At 42.5% G+C, this 11,846-nt stretch overlaps 1 protein-coding gene across 2 annotated transcripts; it reads right to left on the reverse strand.

Moving 5' to 3' along the window:
• Window positions 1–574: 574 nt before the first annotated feature.
• On the reverse strand, window positions 575–8,164 carry LOC118114714 (STAM-binding protein-like A). 2 transcript variants are annotated; one of them, XM_035165304.2, is made up of 10 exons: window positions 7,996–8,164; window positions 6,209–6,433; window positions 5,786–5,861; window positions 5,588–5,683; window positions 4,895–5,291; window positions 4,584–4,708; window positions 3,369–3,506; window positions 2,804–2,916; window positions 2,578–2,677; window positions 575–2,185 (listed from the first exon to the last, which is right to left on the reverse strand). In XM_035165304.2, the coding sequence occupies exons 2-10, from the start codon at window positions 6,412–6,414 to the stop codon at window positions 2,129–2,131; spliced, it is 1,308 nt and encodes a 435-aa protein (XP_035021195.1). In that variant the 5' UTR covers window positions 6,415–6,433; window positions 7,996–8,164; the 3' UTR covers window positions 575–2,128. The 2 variants fall into 2 exon arrangements, with proteins under 2 accessions (XP_035021195.1, XP_035021196.1); XM_035165305.2 differs by having other exon boundaries at window positions 7,847–8,164.
• Between the last annotated feature and the right edge of the window lie 3,682 nt (window positions 8,165–11,846).

The following is an 11,846-nucleotide window of genomic DNA, read 5'->3' on the forward strand; positions in this document are numbered from 1 at the left end:
ACAAATAAGGACCCACATCATAGACATCAAAGGCTCCTTTGATCTATGATCACTGTCACTCTTTCCTTTGATGAAGGCTCCCATTAAAAAAAATATATATATATATATATATATATAACAAATTGGGAAATTATAATATAAGGAAAAATAAAAATAGCTAATTTGTTTGCACAATGTAAACCAGATATATACAACATAATAATGTTCTGACAGCTGATCGCACAAAACAAGAGCCTGGAACATGTGAGACTGGGGGAATAAGGGAATGATTGTAAATGTAATTGTTGACTGCAGCTTTACATTACTTTTATTAATTAATAAAACTACTTTTCCTTAACTACTGGATAAAACACAGTTGTGCATAAATTTGTTTATTGATAAATATATTTAAAAATCTTAGGTTTAAAACCTGAGACCCTCGATGAGAGAAGACGGAGGAGCCGTCATCATTGACGTACTTACGAGGTGTCATCTTCTACACCGGGTGCTCGTAACCCCAGGATATCAAATGTTATCTAAAGCACTAATAATAACTGTTTATACTCACGTGACAAATAAAACAATACAGAATAAATGAATCTATACGTTTATTTTGTCTTGGCATTTCATTCATTAAGGGGATTCTCACAATTATGGCTAATCATTGACTTCTTCTGACAAGAGAAGCGAGCAGACAAAAACCTGGAGTGGCATGAACGGTTAGTGACGTGGAGCAGGAGGTACATTCAGATGACCGGTCGTGTGTCGGGTGTCGGGACGAGTTCGACAGGTACTTCAAACTTCAAACTTCTCTTCCCCCAAAACACAAAGACAAGAGAAACGTGGAGGAGGAGGATCCATTGTAATCAGGAAGTGAACTTCAAACAAAACCCTCGTCTTAATAAAGGATGCTGTGAAGTGATGCTGTGTTTTTATAAAAATATAAGACAGAGCAGCAACACTGTCGCCAAACCTGAGTTACAACTGGCTTCTCTCATCACTCACTCGGATCATCTTGTGAGTCAAGTGAGCAATAGACTGTAAATAAAGATGGACGACACGACAGCTCCCACAAAGTGAAGCCAAAACATGTAGATCGCCAACACGCCTGAAGACGCACATCACGTGACCCCTCACATACACTGGGCATGTGCATCAGGCTGGGAATGGCTTGAATAACAGCTCGTCTCCTCCACTTGTAAACAGCTGTGTCATTGTAATACAGAATTAGACTGAACAGCTGCTAGCAAAGACGACAGGGTCAGTAACACTTGTGATTGATTCTCCATGTTGTTTCTACTCTGGTAGCTGAGGCTGATGCTGGGAGTCATGTGACAGGAGCCTGACGAATGAAAGCTACGTCGCGACCGAAAAGAACCAATCAGCAAGAGGTTGTGAGCGTCATCGTTTCCAAACATCTGTTTCTGTTCATCCAGACTGAAACGCAGCCCCGGAGCTTTCAAACTAAAACTTGGCACCAGCAGCGGTAAAAAACTTTGAACCAGCCTCTGGTTCCAAAGACGTCAAAAGCACAAAACGGCAGCGCTCTCATATTTATATATACTCTGATATTTGGGCTGTATTTTATGTACAGTGGGAGGAAGTGGGGCCGCGTCGTCCATCTATATTTACAGTCTATTAAAAGAACAAAGATTTGATTACAAACTTTAGACTTTACACTGAACGTCACGTTGCACAATGAACAACTCGACCAGTGAACCTTCTCTTCGTGGCACTTTATCAGTCAGGCAGGACCAAACTTTTACAATAACGGAACAAAGGCTGAGTTACCAGACGCTACCTGTTACTGACAAACACATTTTTATTTATAAAACAAAAATCTGAATGGGAAGTAAAGCACATGTTCACACAGACGAAGGGGGTTGAAGAGCCAGAGGTTGACGAGTCCATGATGTGGGTTGAAGTCGTTTTTGCTCAAAAAGTGCAGTAATATGTAGATTGGTTTTCTGACAGAGCAAAAACATAAGTTCACGTTGTTGTTCCTTTGGAGAACAACTGAAGTCCATATGAATGGTAAACTCGTGGGCGGCATTTGCTCGGTACCGTCCCGACAATAAAACAAGTGTTTTGTCCAGTCTTCATTTGATAAAACAGTCAGTGAGTCTTCTGGTGGAAAGCAGAAACCAAATCACCGCAAATCCATCATGGACACAGTGTCATTGGTGATGGTGACGTGTCCCGCGTGCTGGAAACAAGAGACAGGTTTGTTAGAGTCTGTTCACATGGACAGACGATTGAAAACTAGAACTGCACTCCAACTCAGAACCTCAGAAGACGTTAGACATTAGAGTTTCTCCCACAAGCCGGAGGAGTCGATGTGAGAACACAGCAGGAGACTGTCCACAGGATTCAATGATCCCCACATGTTCCTGTTGTTGTGAACGAGTCGGACCCGACAACCTGCTGCTGCTGCTTCAAATAGACCAACTGAGTTCATGACTGAAAACAGCTCTAGACTACATTCCCCCTGTCAGGGCTAATATCAACAAAAGTATACTACAAAAATGAAATAAAACAGTATTCATAAGGAAAAGATCATTGAAGTGTGCATTGCTCTCCAAGTGGAGGGCTACTCACTGTAAATAGAGGGGGCTCTTTGCTGTGAGGGTGAAAGCCTTTCTCTTTACACGTGGAGATCTCATCTGTTCCTCGGTCCGTCAAACTGAAGTAGCCGATTCTGGGTCAAACACAGTCACACTTCAGCACAGAGAAAATACATCGGCACAGACGGACAAACACTGAAATAATCCTCCCTCGTGTCTCATGTTCGTCGCCACAAGACACGAGCGGGTTTCAGACTCACTCGTTGAACTTGGGCGAGCAGACGATAGCGATGGCCTCTGGCAGCATCATTTGGTAGGAGCAGTGTGTGTGGAGGTCGACGCTGGACAAGAAGGCCGTCTGTGTCGGGTGAGTCTGAAAAGAAAAAGCCCAGACTTCAGTTTCCTGCTCAGCTGGTTTCAATTTACTGTAAGAAGAAGGGGGTCAAAAGTTATCGACGCCTCAACATCACGCCTTTCTCGTGAGGATCTGACTTGACAAACCACATTTTGCACGTAGTTTGTAGGTATTCAGTGTAAAACCATGAATTACTGACACCACTGAACATGATGGTGCAACTGTTTCATCTAAATATTAATATCTAGAGATTAAAAATAAGCCCTTGCACGGATCAAAAGTGTAAAATGAATCATCCGAAATCTGAAAATAACTCAAACCCAAACCCCATACCTCCTGTTGCTCTACGTTTTCCCTAAGAATCAATACTCCTCTCAAATGTCTAGATATTGATTAAAGTCCAATAAAGTTTAAAAAGACAGAGGGAGATTTCTGCAGCTCTGAGAACATTGGTGCATTTGTTCACTCACATGAATCCAGCCCAGGGTGATGAGATCGTACTGGTCCTGTATGAGAAACAGCTCCTCCTCATTTTCCGTGTCACAGTAGTCGGGTCCACCGCTCTGCTTCGGAACGATGACGTGTGTCACAGTAAACGCATTTCTGGTCTGAAACAAACACACAAAGCGTCACACTGTTTGTTGCTCTGCTTTAAATCATGCAGAACGGCCGTCTGACAACAAGACGTCCACAGTGTCTGTCTGGATCAAATCCACTGAGATCTGACCAGTTCGCTGCGTCCAGCAAAACGTCCAGTCATCAAAAGTGACAAAAGTCACTCCCACGACATTGTTGCCTCACTCATGATTAACATTCCTACTTTCATCATAAAACATTGTATTATTTTGGTGCTTCCTGTAACAGAAGCGGTTTTCATCACGGTTGAATTAAAAAGATCTATTTCAAGTAAGACAGATATGAAGGAAAGTCCCAGATTTACTGACACATCATAACTGAACATAAGGAGAAGTAGGGGAGTAGAAAATAAACCTGGACACGTTGTTTCTCAAACCGCAGACAGAAGGAATCAAAGGTCTTCACCTCAGACCAGCTGAGTAAAGTGATCAATTCTGATCGAGGTGTTTGCAGACGATCAGTTATCAGTTCCACGCTGGTCTTGTTTGAAGTTTTTGCTTAATCCATACTAATACTGTACATTTGTGTTCTAAAACACATTAACTCTGCCACAGATTCGAGTGGCGTCACACAACTCCAGAGTGTCAGAGCCTCTACAACTGAGAAGCCTGGAAACGCTGCTGGCTCCGTTTCAATCTGGACGGGCAGAAGCTGAGATGTTTGGAAACGATGACGATGACACAACCACTTGCTGATTGGGTGTTTCTGGTCTCGATGTAGCTTTCGCTCCGATCACATGACCTCCTTCCAGAATAAAACAACTAACTCATACGGAGCCAAAACACTCAAGTGGACAGAGATGGTTTTAGTTTGAAAACGTTATTTTCAAATGAAAACGTAGTAGAATGGATGTAGCTGTTATTACCTTGGCCAAATATCTGATTAGATGAGAAAGAATTACAACAAACCGGAACATTACCAACTATACAAAAACCTCTTAACATAATTAAGATCTACCCAAACGTAATCCAGAGCTCGTGTATAATATTTAGGTCCGAGGTCATTTAGACGTTTTAAGAGCCAGCAGAAACCCGGTTGAAGAGTCTTACCAGTTTGCCACACAGGATGCCACAGGTCTCCACAGCTCGGCTGGTGTTGGCCTCGGCCAACCTCAGAAAGCTCCGGCACAGCTCAGCAGGAACCGCCAACTGCCGAACGGCATCCGACATTGTATCTGCACAAACCATAGGAGTTAGAGCAGAAAAGTTGGATTCTCTTCTGGAGCAAGGCATGGTGTGAACAGGAGATGAAGTAGGTCAGGGGGAAAGAAATCAGCTCAGGAGAATAAATACTTTAGAGCAGGAACAGGGCAGTATTTAAATCCTCTGAGGGCCGGCCCCTCACAAAAAGATTAACTCACTATTGTTCCCTGGGCTGACCAGAGACCCGGGCTTGAGCGCACGGTCGAAGGTGGGCGGGGCGGTGGCAGGTGTACCGACGGTTGAAGGGGGGTTGTACTCGTGGTCGGTGCCACTGGACATGTCCCCCAGGCTCTGCGGGACGGTGGGGGGGACGAACGGGGGGCCCTGGATGCCTGGAAGGAGGGGCGTTTCAGGGGGGGGCATGCTGGGTGTGGCGAACTCAAGGAGCACGCGCTGGCGTTCCTTCTCCAGCTCCTGGCGGCGGATCATCTCCTCAAAGGCACTGAACTGCTCCTGCTCCCGCTGCCGCCGCTGCATCTCGGCCACGCGCTCCCGCTCGGCGTCCAGCGCTCGCCGCTTCGACTGCTCCTGCACCAGGGCCTCATCCGCCACTTTCTGAGCAGAAGGCAAACACCAGATATTTGCAGGTTTTAGTTTCAGCAGCAGAACAATTAATGAAAGTTGTAAGTTGATCTCAAATGAATGCGTTTCTTTCATTGTAATAAACAATGAGACTATTCAGGGTCAATGTTATCGTTTAGCCTCCGATAATGAATGACTGCCTCTTTCAGTACAACCCTGGTTAATGTTTCAGCCCATTTACAGCCCAGACGATACACTGTAAAATCAGAGCACTGTACTTTTCATTGTATTTACAGTGGTTTGGACAGATGTAAGTCAGGACACTTCACCTTTTTGGCAAGATACTGTGCGTGTTCTTGTTCAAATCTCCTCAAAAGACCTTTTTTCAGAACCTCTGCTTGAGGAAATGCAACATCCTTCAGTTTCTGCAGAAGAAAGGAAACCGAGTTACATGTGGAGCTAAGACGATTTCTCGGAAAACAATTCAAAACACACTTTCCAGGTCAGTGTAAACTCAGTGTTCGTACCTTCAGTGTGTCCTTCTTCTCGGGAACGTTCGCCGTCTTGTAATCACGATGCTTGGGAAGTTTTTCTATAAACAGCCTTTTGAAGAGAAAAGAAGTTCTTGTAATTGACTGAAAAACCTCTGTGTGCTTGTGCTGACAAAGCTTTTTAAAAAACCAGGGACTAAACTTTGGAATTCAAAGTAATGACAGACTGTCGACTTTGAATTGGTTGGCTTTGCTCTTTTTTAAAGAGCCACAAAACTAAAGCAAGGACGGGGTTGACAGCATTCAGACTTGATCTCAAGATAAAAATCTGTGGAAACTTTCTTCAGCATCTTCTCCTTCTTTTATATATATTTCCTCCCAACTTAATGCATTTAATTGTGACTCCATCCTCTGCAGGGAAGGACAAAGTAAATACTTGAAGAAAGGCAGCGCACGTACGTGATGTATCTGTTGTACAGGACGAAGGCGTGCTCGATGTTGCCCTCGTCTGTGTAGACGTTCGCCATGCGGATCATCTCCATGCCGGAGCGGAAGTAGCGGCGCAGCGGCACGTAGTCATTAACCTCCACCGTGCTTCCCTTCTTGGTGAGCGCACGGACCCGCTCCTCCGGCAGCAGGCTGACATCCGTGTGATCCGCCATCATGACCACTCAACCCCGAACACTGGGAAGAGAGGGACAAGTACTTAATGCAGCTTCCTGTGGAGTCGGTGCTGAAGAACCACACGCACCACCTGACATGAAGGGTTGGAACTTTATCTGGTACTTTTGGTTTGTTCCTGACATAGTTTTTTTTACGAGAACAAAGGGACTGTTTTCACATTCAAGACCTGATGAATATAAATTATGGACAATAACCTAAAACAGCCGCTTGATGTTCTTCAGCATCATTTTATAATTTCTTTGCTTCCTGTAACAGAAGCAGTTTTTAATCACGGTTCCTGCAGCAACAGAAGAAGTCAACAAGTTGAATTTGAGACTTTTTAAGACAGTAATTAATAAGATCTATTTAGAGTAAGACAGATATGAAGGAAAGTCCCAGATGTACTGACACATCATAACTGAAGGCGAAGTAGGCGAGTGGAAAATGAACCTCAAACCACAGACAGATATCAGAAGTCTTCACCTCAGACCAGCTGAGTAAAGTGATCAATTCTGATCGAGGTGCCGCAGTCAGAAAACCCCCGGCTGAGTCTATCTACAAGAACACCCAGTGTCTCTGCTGCGAGGCTCCATGACTGGATTTCCACGGAAGTCTAATGTGAGAACATCAGCTCGCTGACTCACAGTCACATGGGCTGCATTGATTCTGCAGATCCTTGGCGAGCTGGAGTCAGCCCACTGGAAATACAATGTGTGGCTGTCGGCCGTGCAGACACCGAGGTGCGGCTCTGATAAAAGGTGAAAGGTGGACGTACGCAAGATTATTAAATACACGGCCTGTTAGTGTTTCTCCAACGACAAATAAAGGTTTAACAAATCTCGAGGTACGTTCAGAAGAGTCTTTACAGTCTGGACATGTACAGATTCAATGGTGTTTGAGCTACACCCGATATAAAACTATTAAATTCATCTTTTTGTGTTTTCATAGATAGAAATAAAGGTTTTTATAAAACTCGAGCGATGTTTAGAAGAGTCTCTACAGGTGGATCCAGACCAGATGTGATGTGGTCCAGGTGGGAAACGATTAATAAAATTGCCCTTTTTGTGTTTTCATGAAAGACACAAAACCTCGGGTCTCTTGAAAAATAAATTCAAGTTATTATCATTATATTACTATTAGAAATAAAGGTTTAACATGTTTTACACAGTCTGCAGCTTGTGTGGGTGAGCCCAGTCCAGATCTGACTGGTGGAACTGGTTCCCGAGCTGCAGCTGGTCCGATGTGGTGCAGGTGGAGAAAGGAAAAAGCAGGAAGTTTGTCTTTTATGTTTTCACGTCACGGAACCTGAAAACCCAACGTGGAGAGAAACTGTGGAAGCTTCAGTGTAAAAGTAGATTAGCTCAAGTTGAGGCTGAAACACAACACGTGACCCTTCACCAGTGACACACACGAGATGAGGAGAAACCTTCTCACGTCTTCTCGCGTCTTCCTCCGAACCTCCTGTGATCTAAGGGATGGAGCTGTTCCACTGTTTCTGTGCCACGGAGCGTTAGCAGCTAACTTAGCTCCGCCAGCCGCCGAGTTTCAAACGGCTCAAACAGGAAGTGAATGTTGGTCCTCACCGAACCGAGCAGTGACCCGAGGCTCCCGCGGCTGTGACATGCAGAGGGGATCCGAACCAGAACCGCTTCGGGCCCAGTGAAGACCCGTTTCTCCGGTTTCACTCTGGTGTCACTCCAGCGACCCAACTCCGCTGCACACTTCCGCAATCCTATCAACTTCCGCATGACGACACACGCCCCGCCGGAAGTCGGGTATCGTACAAAATAAAAGGAAATAAAAGGAAATAAAAGGAAATAAAAGGAAATAAAATAAAATAAAATAAAATAAAATAAAATAAAATAAAATAAAATAAAATAAAATAAAATAAAATAAAATAAAATAAAATAAAATAAAATAAAATAGAATAAAAACAAATTGAATTCATATTCAGTTGTCACGTTTTGTCATAAAAACCATAGGGTCAGGGTTAGGGTTCCCTGCAGAGGAAGGTTCTGGGTTCAAATCCCAGATCAGCCCAGCACATTGCTCCTGTTACAGCTGTTTGGTCGTGAGTCTACTGCGCCACCCTGTGGTTAAACTCCAGTATCACATGTATGGGGTTACAGAGAGTTGACGTGCAGCTGATTGAATATAATGATAATAAAGATTTATCTGTTTGTAATGTTGTGTTCTCTTGTTCTACTTTAGAGTTACTCCTTGAGTCCTCTTCAAATTATCATCAGTGCCTGTAATTATCTGTGTTTACATGTGAGACACTGAGCCTCACACGTGTGTTCTCACTCTCATGGGAAAATACATAAAGTCAGAGGTCCTGGGTTGAAATCTATGAAGAGTCTCGAATCCACAAACAATAATCAAAATACAGAATTCAATTTATACGGAAATGTCACATCTTTCTATTCTTGGTTTTGTCATGAAATCACCTACTGATCTGATCAAATGCCTTCAGTCAAAATATGAAGATAAATTAGCTGCCTGGTACGTTTGTAGACATCATGTGGTCATACTCATTGCTCATTGCTCATTTGGATGTGAAAGGTCCTGGGTTTGAATCCTGGACGAGCCCAGGAATCAAAATTAAACAAACGTATCTACAAACATTGTTAATTCAGACGTGTGTAAATATGTGAAGCAATTCTTGAAGAAATGAATAATCATCAGTTCCTGTAATGAACTGTCTTTACGTTCCTCTCACATATGTGACTGAGTCTTTTCTATCTTATATGTGTTGGAAGCATAAAGTGTGAGAAATATAAAACAACCTGCAGTCGATTATCTAATCAAAATAATACATTTACATTCGGATTTCAAAACCTAAAACCCCCAAACATTCAAAATAGTACATAATATATAGCAACAGTGTAGAAGTTGCAGCTATTGGAGGAAGAAGTTCAAGTTAAAGTGAGTGAACTGAGTGTTTTCACTCAGACATAGGTGTTGCTGATGTAATGGTTTGAAACCACAGTGTAAACAATGCTGAGCGTGGGAAGGAGAGCAAATCGTCCCTGGATGGACTTGAACCACCAACTGTCCAATTCACAGCCGAATGCGCTGAACTAATGCACCACAGAGACTGGTTCAATAGAGAGTTTTCAACCAAAACGAAAGTAGAAGAGGGTCAGAACCACATGCACGGAGCAGAAGCAGGTCAGCGCTCATTGTCAACGTGTCTGTTTGTGAGGCTCCACAGCTTCTTCTTATTTATTCCTCGTCATTAGTCCAGTCAGAGTTTCCTCTGCGAGTCAGAGCTGAGATGTTGTTAAGTAACAATGTTTTGAAATTGGAGTGTGATCAATTCAGTGCATTGGGAAAGAGAGCAAATCGTCCCTGGATGGACTTGAACCACCAACCTTTCAGATAACAGCCGACTGCGCTGACCTAGGCTTTAGAGAGGTTTTAACTAAAAGGAAAGTAGAATGTTTTCCACGAACATCTGACTGATGCTGTTTGCACGTGTGTGATGAGGAACTTGGTCTTCGTTTGAACTCGGTGGACGATTCCTCTGAGCAGTAACTCTGTTTTTTAGTTTCAGTGTGGTAACACGACTTGGTTGGTACAGTCCTCTGTGTTCACACTGAGTCGTCCTTGTTCGGACGATAGATCCACTGTTGTGTGTTTGAGACAGAAGACCAGTCTGAAGCTGCAGCTGAGCTGAGGAACATGAGGACGAGTCAGTGACGAGTCTGTGTTTGAATCGGTCTTAGATACACATGCTTCTGTAAATATGAAGCAACAACTCTAAAAGGACCATTATTGTTAAGGAACAGTCCATAAACATGACAGATGAAAACAACTCAGTCGACCCAGTTTGACATTTTGCCAGAAATAACCATATATGGAGGAGCAGGGGGTGGAGCCTGACTACACACCCACCTGGTACCAGCTGTCAATCACATTGTGGTATCCACCCCCCCCAACACATCCGGTGCTTTATGGTCTGTTTGACTCCAAATGATCATAATTCACTAAATGAACATCAGCTGTTTGAAGAAGACTTGAAACTAGAGACTGAGACAGAAACTCCTGAATGTTTCCTGACGTTATAAAGTGAGAAGTCACTTTCTATAGACTTCTATAGAAACTACAAATACAGGACGTACTGTGAAATAATAATTCTTATGGCTTGTTGGTCTAGGGGTATGATTCTCACTTAGAATATATAAAATAATTATAATAATCTTTGGAATGATACAGGGATATCCACAAATATGAAAGTCTTGGAAATTACAGCAGAATTACATGTAAATATAGATTTACTCCATAAGGTGTCCGTCTCTTTTCTTTCTCTGATTCACGACTGAAAATACTTGTCCAAAGGAGAGAGACAGAAAAGAGAAGACATCCCTCATCTTCAGAGGAAACCCTGTTTCTCCTCACATCCCATCACAACCAGTCTCAGCTCCTCAGATAGAAACTGAACATAGTGCAACGTTCTAACAGGATGTGTGTCAGGTGCTTCAAACAGAGTCCAGAGTTTCCAGAGTTTCCAGTCAGAGCTGACATGTTGAGTAATACAGTTTTTAAATTGGAGTGTGATAGATTCAATGCTTTGGGAAGAAGATCAAATCATCCCTGGACTTGAACCACCAACCTTTCAGTTAACAGACGAATGTGTTCGTCTGTTAACGAATGTGCCACAGAGACGTCTGTTATGAGTTCTTTGAGAGATTTGTAACCATATGTGGAGTTTTATTAAGTATTATCGAGAAGAGAGAAAGAACAGACTCCTGCAGTACAGACACAATACTGACTCTATCAAACACAACACAATAAGAAAATCTAAATCTGCTTTGATGAAATGATTTCAGCTTCAAAGATGCTAGTTTTTAAAATTTACCTAAACATGGATTTGACATCTTTACCCTGTTGCGTTTTTATTTTATTTTTATGTTGTACTTTCCACCGTGTCCTGTTATTGTGCAACACTTTGGTCTCATCTTTTTAGTTTGTTAGTTAGCTCCACCCAGTGATTTACAGAAGTGAAACAGGAAGTGAAATTATATCAGTTGTTTTTGGAGTCTTTCATTGATTCAAGTTTTTGTATCCTCTCCTCCAGTTCTCCTCCTTCTGCTGATCTCAGCGGAATTTCTGAATTCTAATTCAACGCCTCCCTTTGTTTCTCATTAAAATCAGAATTCAATTTGGGGGGAAATTATAATTTGTATAGATTTTTTAAGATGATTTAATCTAAAAACAAATCTCTTTCACAAAGATTGAAATGATCCGATGTTTTATAGTTGCGGGATTGTAACAGGAAACTTGTTTGTCATGTTTGTCGTTCAAATATTCTAATTTATGTTTGTTTTGTGTGTGTGTCTACAAAAAGGTTTTAAGAAGAGATTTAAAATAACTCAATCTACAAGTCTTCTCTATTTGATCTGTTTTTGTGCGACTGAGTGTGTGACTTAGT

Source organism: Hippoglossus stenolepis, chromosome 9 (genome assembly GCF_022539355.2).
Source record: "Hippoglossus stenolepis isolate QCI-W04-F060 chromosome 9, HSTE1.2, whole genome shotgun sequence".
Taxonomy (NCBI): domain Eukaryota; kingdom Metazoa; phylum Chordata; class Actinopteri; order Pleuronectiformes; family Pleuronectidae; genus Hippoglossus; species Hippoglossus stenolepis.